Source organism: Stigmatopora argus, chromosome 9 (genome assembly GCF_051989625.1).
Source record: "Stigmatopora argus isolate UIUO_Sarg chromosome 9, RoL_Sarg_1.0, whole genome shotgun sequence".
Taxonomy (NCBI): domain Eukaryota; kingdom Metazoa; phylum Chordata; class Actinopteri; order Syngnathiformes; family Syngnathidae; genus Stigmatopora; species Stigmatopora argus.
This window is the reverse complement of record NC_135395.1, coordinates 7,149,206-7,163,245: the sequence shown is the minus strand read 5'-3', so window position 1 is coordinate 7,163,245 and position 14,040 is coordinate 7,149,206. Positions and strand designations below refer to the sequence as shown.

General features: G+C 40.0%; 2 protein-coding genes across 4 annotated transcripts; both read right to left on the bottom strand.

Annotated features, from left to right (window-relative positions):
- Nucleotides 1–80: 80 nt before the first annotated feature.
- LOC144082882 (cyclic nucleotide-gated channel alpha-2-like) lies at nucleotides 81–5,877 on the bottom strand. Of its 3 annotated transcripts, XM_077610352.1 has the most exons (12): nucleotides 5,369–5,877; nucleotides 5,104–5,193; nucleotides 4,908–5,018; nucleotides 4,641–4,832; nucleotides 4,453–4,560; nucleotides 4,186–4,292; nucleotides 3,588–4,075; nucleotides 3,230–3,508; nucleotides 2,392–2,490; nucleotides 2,138–2,291; nucleotides 1,914–2,060; nucleotides 830–993 (listed from the first exon to the last, which is right to left on the bottom strand). In XM_077610352.1, the coding sequence occupies exons 1-12, from the start codon at nucleotides 5,413–5,415 to the stop codon at nucleotides 968–970; spliced, it is 1,848 nt and encodes a 615-aa protein (XP_077466478.1). In that variant the 5' UTR covers nucleotides 5,416–5,877; the 3' UTR covers nucleotides 830–967. The 3 variants fall into 3 exon arrangements, with proteins under 3 accessions (XP_077466477.1, XP_077466476.1, XP_077466478.1); XM_077610351.1 differs by having other exon boundaries at nucleotides 81–993; nucleotides 1,914–2,291; nucleotides 5,104–5,163; nucleotides 5,369–5,876; XM_077610350.1 differs by having other exon boundaries at nucleotides 81–993; nucleotides 1,914–2,291; nucleotides 5,369–5,875.
- A 1,894-nt stretch (nucleotides 5,878–7,771) lies between these two features.
- LOC144082374 (wee1-like protein kinase 1-B) lies at nucleotides 7,772–13,744 on the bottom strand. Its single transcript, XM_077609501.1, has 9 exons — nucleotides 13,316–13,744; nucleotides 12,358–12,557; nucleotides 12,227–12,272; nucleotides 11,969–12,141; nucleotides 10,662–10,930; nucleotides 10,497–10,583; nucleotides 9,329–9,414; nucleotides 9,026–9,196; nucleotides 7,772–7,945 (listed from the first exon to the last, which is right to left on the bottom strand). The coding sequence occupies exons 1-9, from the start codon at nucleotides 13,580–13,582 to the stop codon at nucleotides 7,853–7,855; spliced, it is 1,392 nt and encodes a 463-aa protein (XP_077465627.1). The 5' UTR covers nucleotides 13,583–13,744; the 3' UTR covers nucleotides 7,772–7,852.
- Nucleotides 13,745–14,040: the final 296 nt, after the last annotated feature.

The following is a 14,040-nucleotide window of genomic DNA, read 5'->3' as shown; positions in this document are numbered from 1 at the left end:
TTGACCTTTGATCGTTAGTAGTCAACTGTCGTTATGGCTAAAGGGCATGCAAGTCTATAGCTGACCTTCTCAGCACGGGAAAGAATGTTTGTCATGTGGTTTTAGGGTCTTTATTTTGATAGAGCCATTCCCAGAGACAAAACTGAACATAATGAATATTTATTTCTCTATTCATATTTTATTTATACATATGAAGCTTTGTGATAGTAATAAACCAAGTAATGCTTTTAGTCCTATGCAACTTACTATATGTAGTTTTTTTCCTCTTCATTGTGCATTATTTGGCTGGTGCGACTTATAGTCTGAAAAATACGGTACTTACTTACTTGGAAGTTGCTGTGGTTCTAGAAAGTTTATTATCGGATGGCACGATGTTTGAAACTCAGTTTAATATGATAATCCTTTCTTTCAAATTATTATTTTTACAAGTATTAATAATGATATGCTGCATTAACACAGCCTACATTCAAGATCAACCAATTGGATCACTTATTCTACACACTTATTTAGCTGCCATTACTTAAATTCAAACTCTAATAACCTTACATAGTATGTAGTTTGAATAAAGACTATCCAAAAGGAACACATTCACGTTAACGTTTCGCAACATTAAATCACAATTTGCACATCACTCTACTTTAAACACCCTGAAAAAAAAAAAAATTAAATGTGGATACATCCCTAGATTACATGTACTCAATTTCATTCCGATCAGTCAACGAATAACAAAACCACAAAGAAAAACAAGATAAAAAAGAGTGAGCATTCAAAAAACACTTGGAATTTTTACTCCAATCCAAGAATTAGTCAGAGTCGAATATTTATTTGACTCCGCATTCCCCCGCCACCGGGGGTGCTGTCGTAGCCGTCAATATCGGACAGAAAACCGCTGCCCGTGGTTACCGAGGTGAAATTGTGCTCCAAGGCTGTCATCCGCTGTTTCATTCGAAGCTGAGCAGAGTTAAACTCACTCTGGAGGCGTGCCAAGCTCGTCTGTAAATGAGATAATATAGTGATGTTACTGGGGGTATGGGGGGTCACTTTACAGATACAGTAACACCCTGACTTATGGGCCTTTGTTACGATCGCACCGCGTCGTCGTGGAGCGATCAGGAATGGTTTAGGACCCAGGCGCGGGAAGTAGGAGGGGATCGAGGCAGTTAGCTTCAAAACAACATCTTTAATAAATCAGAAGAGCTCTACAAATCAACAAAGGCTTGGAACCAAAACAGGATCAAGCAGGAATATGCAGGAATATGCAGGAATGTGCAGGAATGTGCAGGAATGTGCAGGAATGTGCAGGAATGTGCAGGAATGTGCAGGAATGTGCAGGAATGTGCAGGAATGTGCAGGAATGTGCAGGAATGTGCAGGAATGTGCAGGAATGTGCAGGAATGTGCAGGAATGTGCAGGAATGTGCAGGAATGTGCAGGAATGTGCAGGAATGTGCAGGAATGTGCAGGAATGTGCAGGAATGTGCAGGAATGTGCAGGAATGTGCAGGAATGTGCAGGAATGTGCAGGAATGTGCAGGAATGTGCAGGAATGTGCAGGAATGTGCAGGAATGTGCAGGAATATGCAGGAATATGCAGGAATATGCAGGAATATGCAGGAATATGCAGCCGCATGCAAGACTTGCAGGAACGATCCGACAATAAGCCATCCTTTGTGTGGTGCTTAAATACCCACACCAGGAGGCAATCAAGGATTGTCTGCAGCTGCTCTGACCTGACGGCAAGCCAGGAGTGACAAATGAGCCACTACTGACAGCCTTGAAATACCTCAGTTGGCCGTTCCCAAAACACAAAATACTCTTACTGTGAGGCAACTGAAACGAATTGAGGTGTTGATCGGATCATGTGAAGTTTGTTGTTGCACTGTCTACGTGAATTAATTCTTTGATGGCGACTGACCTGTAGTCGATCCATGCCAGTCTCTAACTTCTCTACCTTCTGCTCCAACTCTTCCCCGGCAGACACGTTGACTTCTTCCAAGAGCCCCTCCTTCAGCAAAATATCCCGACCCCTCTGCTCGAGTTGGGCCCTGGCGTGAGGAAACTCCTGTAGCGCATCCATCAGGTCTTGTTTGGAAAGGCAGAAAAGGTCCGAATATCCAAGACTGCGAATATTGGCCGTACGTCTGTTGCCCATCTTGCTGCCGCTGATATTTAGAATGCTTATTTCTCCAAAGCAGCTACCCGCTGTGAGAACAGCGAGCTGGGTGTCTCCATCTTCTCCCACCACAGCGAGGCGACCATCTTTGATTATATACATCTCCTTCCCCACATCGCCCTTGGAAAAAGAAATTTTCACAATGAAATTTTAAACTTATTGGATGTGAATCAATATTATGAGAACATATGAACCATGCTGTAAACCATTTCCAACAGACCTTTCTACAGATGTAGTCTCCTGGACTGAAAACTTGTGGTCGAAGCTTAAGTACCAACTCTACCAAAAGACCGGCTTCACAGTCTTGAAAAATACGCACCTGCAATGGGAGTTTACAGAATGGTTGTAGTAACTTTTTTTTTAACAACTCTGTTCCCTGTCTGATATTTTGATGGACTTTTGCTAGTAATGAAAATAATTGACCTACATTTCTCCCCCAGAATCAAAAACGTTTTGTAAAACCTACCAACGACCACAGAAATATCATTAGATTCCGACCTGTTCAATCATAAAATAACAAAAGGCAATGTTTTCTTCCATACTACAGAAACAAAATACGTCAGCGGGGTAACGGTAATATAAAATAGCTCACTAAAAGTTTAAAAAAATGGTGATTGTGGATTTCATGGCATGAATTTCCTAACTTTGATTGCTCTTTCACAGCATTGCTTACTGTGTGTAATATATATTTTTTTCTGAGACAGCGATTTACCATATGGAACAGCCACAAACCTCTAGACCAGTGGTTCAGAAAATGAGATGAGATGAGATGAGAAATAATTGATATTATGCTTGGGACTTTTTTTTCCATTGTGGGTGTCGTTCGTGCACCGACCCCAATTTTGTCTTAAGTTGTGGGTAGGTACTTGATCTTTGTTTCTGGGGGACATTTTTAAAAGTGTTGAAAATTGAGTTTAGTTTCTACAACTATGCCAAAAAGTTTATCCAATCATGATGCAAAACTTTGAGTTATGCCGCTAGTATACTACTAGCACAAACAAAAGTGTTTCATAAATGATGGACTGCATTTTTGCATCCTCTTAAGACAAAATCTTTACCTTTTTCAGTGTGTCCAGGTGAACATTGATTGCAATCTCTGCCCTTAGTTTACTTGGTAAACTCCTTAGCACCTCCTGTTCATCGATTGTCTTCTTATTAGTCCAGAGGTAATCAAACCACCGCATGACGCGTTGTTCTAAGACCTTGTTGACATGTCGGAAATGCATGTAATGTTTCAATGAATCGACACGAGACTGAAACCCTGCTCTTGTAGCATTCATATTGGAGATCATGGCTCCAATATTCCCAACAATGGAGGCAAAAATGAGAATTCCTACCTGCAATAGAAAACAAGTCGCTGAACTTCCAGCAAATCGAACCACAAATCTCATCACACAGGTAACACGAATAACGCACCAGAAAATCAAATATAAGAAAGAGATACTCCTCATCTCGCACAGGTGGTGGCGTCTCCCCAATGGTCGTCAGCGTCAAAGTGGACCAGTACAAGCAGTATATATAACTTCTAGTCAGGGAGGCAAACTCTGGATCCGAGGTGTTGGGATACACCCAAGAGTCAGATCCCAGTCCCAGAACTTTTGAGAAGCTGTAGTATCCACAGGCATTCCAGTGGATGATCACCAGAATATACACAACAAGTTTACAGATACGGAAGGTATTCGGGTAGCCTGTTCTTGTTTCCGTACGTTCAAGGAACTCAAACAGCCGTGGTAGGCGCAGCAGACGGTTGAATCGAAGAAGGGGCGTGTAACTGACTCCAAAAGTGAAATATAATAGATCAGTGGGAAGTATGGAGCAGATGTCAAGCTTACACTGTAAGGTTCGAATGTAGGCTTCCCGCAAACGGTGGCCATCTTTCACCATCAGTCCTTGCTCCAAGAAACCTTTAGAAATGGAAAAAAATCGGATGAAACGAGCTAACCGAAATTTCATCTTTCATAATCAATGCACTCTCAATCTGCGTGATTTCATTTCGATATTAAATGTTGACTACCTGTGTGGAGACGCACAACTATGTCGAGGATGTAGACTCCGTCGCAAATGTAGTCCAAGACTAGCCAAAGCAAAACATTCCTCATCTGCAGCTCATCAAAACAGGCCCTACAAAATCAGATAAAGCCCCCATACATATTGTTACAAGAAATACAATGGACGACAAACCATACTGATTCAATGACCTAGCGACTGTTTTATTCTCGTCATAAGAAAATTCGGCCTGTTATTAGACAAGAAGTGCAAAAGCCAGTTGAAAAAGTCCAACCTGACAACCAATATAGTCCAGTTATAAAAAGCAGCAGGACCAATCACCATCAACCAATGGTAATATATATCATCTGCCGGGGATAAAACGACATTGTTACACTTCCTCCTGAAATAGAGAATAAGGAAAAGTAAACTGATTGCTGGGTTTAATTCGATACAGTAATGATATGGCTTTGTTTTTCTTACTTTTTTTGGCTGCGTCTCTTTTCAATATCTGCATCAGAGCCATTTTGGCTTTGACTGTAGCGGCTAGGTGGGGCTTGTGCGTCCAAGTGGGCCGGGCCCCGGAAACGCTCCAAAAAAGAATCAGGCCGATCCGTTTCCTCGGACACGCTCTTCTGAGCCCATTCTCTTAGGGTCATCACCATATTCACTATCCTAAAATCCCAAATTGATAAACACAAAATTCAAGAAATATCTTCCTCAATGTTGTTGAAAATGAATAACTTCTACCTGGAGAGAGCACCTCGACCACGGAGGGAATTCTGAGAGTTGCCACCTCTCCGGTCCACATCAGCCATTCTCTGTAGTTCTGAAGAAGATTCATCACACATCGACTGCCCTCTGAGAATTGAATGTATATGTAGTGTTAAAATTGCAAGGTATTTTCTTTTTAAAAAGGGTTGACAGGTGCATTTTGTGTGTATACCTGCTAAGCGGGCTGTCAACATGATCGCTCTCCTCTTCTTCCCATGTTTTTACTGATAACCTATGGGAATCGTGACCTGGATGTGGCATACTGGACACATATCCATATCCAATGCTGGTTACATTTTATCCATGCAGTTAGTCATCATCATTCAATTGGTCAAATATGAAAGTAGCAAGTCATTCAGTAGCATCCATCAAATAGCAAAATAAAATGCTGACTTTTTTACATTATGTAAGGACACATAGGAAGGATCGCAACACACCTGGTAGATTTCATGATATCCGAGTGTTCAGCTGATGAAGAAATCATCCATCTGTCATCGATATTTTCTATGTGGACTCAAGCAGCACTGATCATGAAATGGTGAACAAGTGTGACAGCTCCTTGATCACATGACACAAAATCATTGTTTAAAATGCAAATAGTGTGCATGTGTTCGTTTTTACTCATTTGAATTCAAGAGCATCGTTTGAAGTGGCCCCTGAACCACAAGTGTGTCTCTCGTCTCCTGATTGCAGAAGGATGGATCAGTATACGCTCAAATAATTTGGCCATTTCCGCAACACCAATCTAGGAAGTTGCACATAAAACTGAAATAAAAAATATCAGGCTGTGAAAAAACAAAGCGCACACTTCAAATGCTAACAATCATGTGACATGATGACAACAATAAAGCCTCTTTGAGTCTTTACTGTTGGAGGGTGTGGCTATAACATAAATAAAGATAAAGATTTAACATTTGTTGACAGTTTTGAGCAACTCAGCAAGCGAATAAATGATGCATTTAAATAGATTAAGCGCATTCTTTTCGCTGAGTTCTGGCTTGGGTTACATGATCTTGCATTTGTGGGCCCCCTTCCTTACTTGGGTTCTCCAAACCCGTGAAAAGGCGGGGAAAGGCGGAGGCTGCCCTGCTAGACTGAATAGCTCTGGTTCATCTGAGCTGTCTGACCTCAAGTCCAGTGTTGACCCCTACAGCACCTGTAGGAGCATTTGCAGGTTTCCCGACACATTCCAGAACAGCTGGATCAGCGCAACCCTACAAGCGACTCTCCATCTAAAAACAGTCCAAAGGGAGTTTGGACCCGAACGATGGCAACTCTTATTTGAAGTGTCATCCATGAGAAGATTGGTTGAGGTATTCCGCAGTGCCCACCAGAATCCAGGACGGACCTTCACTAACAAGGAAATGTTTGAAGTTTCTCAGGAACTGGCTTTGTTGTGGAAGAACAACCCACTGGATCTGGTGCAGCCTTTGTTATCCTGGTTCCAGAAATGTGGTCTCCGGACTGCCGTGTCAGTCAAAGCAGTCAGTACATGTGAACAATGCGGTGAAACAACGACTAGAAACTCAGACTTGGGCAGCATCTTCACCCAAACCAGTAAGAAACACATCATATCCGCTGCGTTTCCACATGTGAATGTTTTTGATTGTGTGGCATGCAATCATGAGACAAAGACTAAATGTTTGTGGACATTTCCTGACATCTTGACTGTTCACCTTCCACCTACGAGTAACAGGGAACATATAGACGTGCAGGTGGAGCACCACGAGAAGCTGACGTACACGCTGTCATCAGTCATGGCCCACAGAGGTCACGGCACGTACACGGGCCACCTGTGGACGTACCTTCTGTTACAGGATGTTACTATCAAAGTCGATGACTGCCAAGTGTCACTTATTGAGGGACGCCCACCAGAACTGTTCAGCAATGGCGTAATCTTCTTCTACGAACGCCGCATAACAGAACCGAACTGACATTACTGTGACGTCTTATTTCATAAGAAATTATTGCCCTTTGAAATGATCAACAGATCTGTACATAATGTTAAGTGGTATTGGTCTGTGAAGCCCTTTGGCTTGTCTTTGATGATTTAGGGCAGAGATCAGGAATCTGTTTGACAGAGAGAGCCATAAACAATTCATATTTTCAAATGTTAGTCCTTGAGGGGCCTACTCGGAATTTAAAAGTCAAAATACATGAAAATGTTGGCTTTTTTAAAAGTAATTTCCTCACTTTTAAAGTACAAAAAGTATTTGAATTCTTTTGACAACATTGTTACACTGTTGCCAATCAATGAGTATCAATGAGAAAATGCATGCAGAAGAATCTAATGAAAAAAATGATTAAAGCGGCGCTAGAGGTAGTGTCATCGCAACAGTCCTATTGGTGCGTTCGGGACTCACCTCTGTCATCAGTGGTTGACATATTTTACGTCACAGATTAGGAGAGAGCCATATGCACCCATCCAAAGAGTCACGTATGGCTACCGAGCCATTGATTGGGGGCCGGCCCAGCGGCTTGAGTGGTCAGCACGTCGGCCTCACAGCTCTGGGGTCCTGAGTTTAAATCCAGGTCTGTCCATCAGTTTGCATGTTCTGCCCGGGCCGTGTCGGTTTTCTCCAGTTTCCTCCCACATTCCAAAAACATGCAGGGTAGGCTGATTAGACACCTTGAATTGCCCGTATGTGTGAGTGATGAGTATATATGGTTGTCCATCTCCTCGTGCCCTGTGATTGGCAGGTCACCGATTCAGGGTGTCCCCCGCCTGTGGCCCGAAGTCAGCTGGGATAGGCTCCAGCACCCCCTGCATCCCTAATGAGGATAAAATGAATGAATAAATGCCTTTAAACGTATAAATAAGCAATAGATTAATGAAGGACTCAAGCTTTATACAATGATTTTAATCATATTTTGTATTTACAGACTCAAGTTGACACAAGTGATTTATACATATTTTGTTTTTACACAACCAGTCTCTTTGCTGCATGGATTACTGGATGTCTGATGATGTCAGAGGCTGAAGGCCGTTTTTTGGGGTCAGGGCAGATCATCAGCTGGAAAAACAAAATGAACACATTATAGATGAACTCATTGGATGTCTTTGATAGCAATAGACCGACCAATCCATTTGAATACTAAGGTCAAATGGATTAGATGTCTACCAGTGACAAACAATAATTTAAATTCACACCAAAAGGATGAAAAGAGCTAACTATGTGATTGGTCACAGGGCAGTCCCAATTAAAAAAAAATCATAGTGGGCAATATATTGTCTCATAAATTATTGCCGATATACGATAACATTGCCAATTTTCTAAAACCAATTTAACCATTTGTGGCAGAATAAATCACCAAGTAGAATGCAATACATGGTAATCATAAATAACACACAAACTATTAAAAATAATACTTTTTAATCAATGCATAACATTTCATTTGAAAGCTACTTTTGTGTTAAATTTGAAACAAGTGGAAAAACCCTGTCATTTTGTTTTGTGCTTATTAGAGCCAATCAAAAGCAATGATTTGATCCAAAATGGCTGTCATATTGTCCTGCAAAATGCACATTACCTAGTTTAAAGCCAAATTATCTAATGTTTTGCCATTCAGATTTTGGGGGAGAAACTTATTAGTGTAGAATCAGAATCTATTTCTATTGACATGTCATGCTCTTATTTTAAAATTTTCAATGGAAGTACACGATCACCATGAACGGTAAAGCTTACACTCGGTACATAAAGGGGACTTTTTCCCCCTCACGTAGATATGGCGTCAGTTGTAATTTTTAAAAAATAATGTTTTGCATTGCATACAAATGCTGTAAACCAGCAAGTTTTCATGTTTGAAGTGTAACCTTTGAACTACAAAGATTGCATTTCAAAGAAGACAACTGTAAATTTAGTGGAGAGTTGGCTTCAATATTCAAAGAAAAGGGTAATGTTGATGAGTTTTTTAGTCCTACAGTGTTTTGATAACCATTGTCATCGTCAGAGGCAGTGAGCGAACAAAGCCCCCAACATAGTTTTCTCCGAAGACAAAAAACAAAACGTGCATTCTCTCTTAAATTGGACAGCTGACTCCAATTCTTAATTGTCATTTGGAAGAAAAAAAACACCAGATCGTGCAGTAGTCACCTTGAGAAGACTGAGAAACTCTTGGGAAAGCCTGCGTGGCCCAACAGGGAACTCGCCCTGTCGGATTTCGTGCCACTTTTGTCCATTGGACGGCAGAGCTTGCGCCCCTGAAGCGCTCGCCACAGTCAGAGCGAGTGAAAAGACGTCCGCCTTGGTCAAGTCACTGTAGTCCTACAAAATCACATGGGGGAAGATGTAGATGTCAATCATGTGACATAAGGCAGCATCAGGTACAGTATTCATGTTAAATTTGAAATTTAGAAGTTACAAAAAATAATCAGAATTAAAAAAAATTGTACAAACCTCTTGCAACACTTCATTGGGCAGATACCTGCTGTCACCTTCTTCCACTTGTGAACTGCTAACCTGTGTCACATGACCAAGATCCCCTGCAAGATGACAGTTTTGTTTAAATAAAAACTAAGGTTGAATTTTAATGCAATGATTACTACAAATTAACCTTTTATCGGGGGCACTTATTTAAAAATTCTGCCATTGATAGACCACATGTGTCAAAGAGGCGGCCCGGGGGCCAAATCTGGCCCACCGCATCATTTTGTGTAAATCATGAGTGCCAACTTTCTGTTTTAGGATCAAATTAAAATGAAGAGTATAGATGTATATTAAATTTCCTGATTTTCCCCCTTTTAAATCAATAATTTGAATTTTTTAATCCATTTTTCCATGTTTTTAGTTCAAAAATCATTTTGTAAAATCTAAAAATATATTTAAAAAAAGCTAAAATAAACATTGTTTTAGATCTATAAAAAACTGAATATCCAGGGCTTTTAATCCAGTTCTTTTAATCAATTTCAAAAAAAAAAAATCTAAATATATCTAAAATGGTCCTTCCCACATGAAATCGAGTTGACGTTAACGCGGCCCGCGAACCAACCCGAGTCTGACACCCTTGGTATAGACCAGGGGTAGGGAACCTATGGCTCGGGAGCCATATGTGGCTCTTCTGATGGGTGCATGTGGCTCTTCGCTAACCTGTGATGTAAAATATGTATTTAAACCGCTGGTGACAGAGCCGAGTCCTGAATGCACCAAAAGGAGCGTCACATCGGCACTATGGCGCTGACAGTACCTCTAACTTTAATCGTCTTTTTTTAAAATTATATTTTTATTAGAATTTTCTGCATGCATATTTTCATTGGTTAGCAACTGCGCTGTCAAAATAATTCATTTAGTACTTTAAAGTGGTAAAATGACCCCAAAAAAGTCACATCTCATTTTCACATTTTTACACTAAAATTCTGAGTATGGCTCTCAAAGAAATAAAATTTGAAAATAGGAAATGTTTATGGCTCTCTGTGTCAAAAAGGTTCCCGACCCCTGGTATAGACTATATCAATTTTGACTAGGGTGACTGGGCAGGGAATTAATATATGACCAAGTCTCTCATAAGGCAAAAAAAATGCTAAATTTTATAACCACGTTTTATGTTTGAAAAAAAATAACGCCAAACCTATTTTGTAGACAACATTGCTGCTCAACATGTCTTCATCCAAACTGTTACAGCTGCTTCTAGATTTCTTGGATATGAAAATGTTGCCTAGGACACAAAAGAGGGGGAGTCCGTTAGTTTTGCAGATGCTCATTCGTCACTTGCAGCACTACCACTCAAACTCACTCGGTTTGATGTCCATGTGCACCAGTGACATGGAGTGGATGCACTCCAGGCCTCGGGTGACTTGGAGCAGCAGATCCGTGAGTTCTGGTTCTGACATGGAGGTGAGGTGCCTGGCGTTGCGTTCAATGACATCAAACAGCGTGCCGCTGTCACAGTACTCGTTCTGAATGAGCAAGTGGTTGTCCTCAATCCACGATGAATAGTAGCGTACCACGTTGGGGTGCTGGGCCAGCACGGCGTGGGCAAACACTTCTCGCATGGTAAATTGTCTGAATAGGAAGACAAGAGCACTTTGTTAAGATTGTACTTGTTAAGCTAAACAAAACAAATTGATTTTAAACGCCCAGCTTGAAGGCTGTCACAATTCTATAACAACTAATTGATTATCAAATGAATCGACAATTATTTAGAGCTAAAAATTGTCCAAGCCCTGTAGTCTGTTTATTGACTATTATTTTTACATTTCAGAATGAGGAAAAAAAAACAAGAGAATGCTCTTATTGTATTTTGTGTGTTTAACCAACAAGATTACTTTAAAAAAGGCAAAAAACTTAAATATTAAAAGGGGAGCCAATTTCCAGAGGCTGATGCAGATTTTAAAAACTAAATTTGGTCGCTGTCTAAATCAGATTTTGTAAGATGATATTTGAGGTGGATAGTATATCTTTTTGAAGCATGTTGATTCGCAAAGTAAATTTAAAAACTAATTAATATAAAAAAGTGTGTAATAAATGTATTTTTCTTTTGCAACAAAGGCCACTTGATGGTGTAAAATTAATTATCAAAGCTAGTCAGCCAAACAGTAAATATAAGTCATTTTGTTACATGGGCTGATGTGGACCAATTTTGAAGAAAAAAAAATCCATATGTCGGCCCGTAAATATACCAGTCTACAGTAAAAGGAAGCTCACCACCCAAACAGCGTAAATAACAATTATCCTATTACATTAGATGATATTGATCAATCTTTATAAAAAAAAAAGTCCAGTCGACCTTTGAGAAAATCATCACCCAAAAAGTATACAGAACAGTTATTCTATATCTCTACATATTGGCTGATCCTATATACATATTCATTTAAATTTCTCTTTTATCTGTTTTTATTCATTTTCTAATTAAGAATCTAAATAGTCACAATTTCTGTAATCCACAGGGAAAGCAGATGATTGGTAAATTGTAATTACCATACCCACCAAAAATATTAAAAGAGTAAATGACATGATTTATATGCAACAATTAGTTGATTAATTGCTAAACTAATCAGTGATAACTATCAAAATCATTTGAGGCAATGCTACTTGACTTACTTTTCGATAGATCCCATTAGGGGTTTTGTTGATCTTTTGATGGCGTAGAGACAGCCATCGAGCCTTTTCAAACATTTAAACACACAACCAAACTGCCCACTGCCAATCTTCTCCAGCTCGAGGAATTCCGAGCAGTACCGGGACGTCGCATCGCTTCTTATTGCAGTCAACCTCTAAAAGTTACACACACACAAAAAAAGTGTTCTTAAAGACAATTCCAACTGACCCATTTTAACTTTCCACATAAAATATCATTACCTTAGATAACCTTTTAGCTTTACCGCAATTGTCATCTCCGAAATACCTGGAAAACAATAAACATTATAGTCTGAGCTTGTACAAGGATACCTAACTGCAATAATCACTCAAATGACGAAAATTTGACATACAAGTGTGTTCTTTTGCGCTGGTTTTTCTGCATTGGTGGAGACTGTGACATGAAGGAGAGGGGGCTGAATGGATTTAAGTTGACCAAAGGGCGGATGCTGTTGCCGTCTTTGATGGACCTTGGTGAAGGTTTCCCATTTTTGAACAAGAATCTCCTGCAGGTCGGTGTGCAACTGGTCTCCTTAGCTGGGGGAGAAGCAATCTGCACAAACACACAAATTGATGTTTAGGCAATATGAAACGTATCGAGATTCAAATTGAAGTTCAGCTATCCGTTCAGATCACTTAAATCACTTGCTATGGCAGTTAATGAGTTAAGATAACAAGTAACAAAATGATCCATAAGTATAAAACAGAAATGTATAGCTATAGAGCATATTTTTATATTTCTATATTTATATTGACACTATTGAAACAAACCTTGCAGTAAAAAAGTCCAATGAATCACAACTAAAATAGCTCAATTTATTGTATTGGTTATTTGTTCACTCTATACGTTTATTTATGTATTGCAACCTTATTTTGGCACTGCACAAAAGAAAAAATGGATTTGTTTTTCTGTTAGGTTGAAATCACCCTTTTATATGATTATAATTTTGCGGCAGCTTGATTCAAATTGGGTGGGCAAAAGACATTTAGATAAACTAGTACTTTTCCCCCCTACTTAATACATTTCCTATGTATTAGATTGGGATTTGGTATAACAGATAATTCTGCAATATCGTAAACAAACCTTTATTAAAAACTTCATTAAAAATCAATGTAATTTCTCACTTACTCATTACAGTACTATATTTAATTTCACTGGTCTAAAAACAGGCACTGGATCTTGAGAAAAATCGGAGTGGATAACAAGTCAAAAAAGTTAGCATCGGGACATCCCTAATCGTTATTAGAATTGTTATTCACAACCCTAATATTTATCAACTTAAAACAGTAGCAAAAAAACAGATTACGTACCTTTTTTGGACTTGGCGAGTCAAATTTCCTTATGTTTTTGGGCCGAATGGTCGCAGGCTGGCGAGCTGAAACGGACTTTGGTTCGGGGGAAACCTCGCACAATCGTGAAACCTGCGAGCATGTGGCCGGGAGATCCGTATTCAGGGTTCCTCCACAACTTTTCCGGCCCCACATCGGCGTCACCTCTTCACCCCCGCGTGGGGGGCTCCTCGTGGCGGTGCGCTGGTAATCCAGCCGCCTGACAACGGTGCTTCGTCGCTCGAGCATTGGAAATCTCTTCTCGGTGGCTCCGCTTGAGATAAATGCGTTGGGCTTGCCTACAACTTTCAATGTTGCTTCTCTGTGATCAACGTTTTCCAAACGATTTCAAAGCACCGCCAGCAACTGTAGGTTACGTCACCCAACAGCCAATCAGTGTCACTATCACCTTCCTCTACTAATTTCTTTGATCTGTTGGCAGTCGCTAACGCTATAAGCGCCACTACCGCCGCTCCGAGGCATTTTAGTGGTACTACTATACCGACAAGCTTTGGAATTGGCCAAAATGTATTCATTCGTTCACTCATTTTTTGAACCGCTTATCCTCAAGGGTATTTTTTTTTTAATTTATTTTAACTTACCTTTAAAAAACGTTTTATTCCAAATTTGATTTGGCAAGAAGCACAAGACTGAAATGACCATGGAATCATCATTTAGTTTAACATTTATTGGCCGAGTGATGCAAT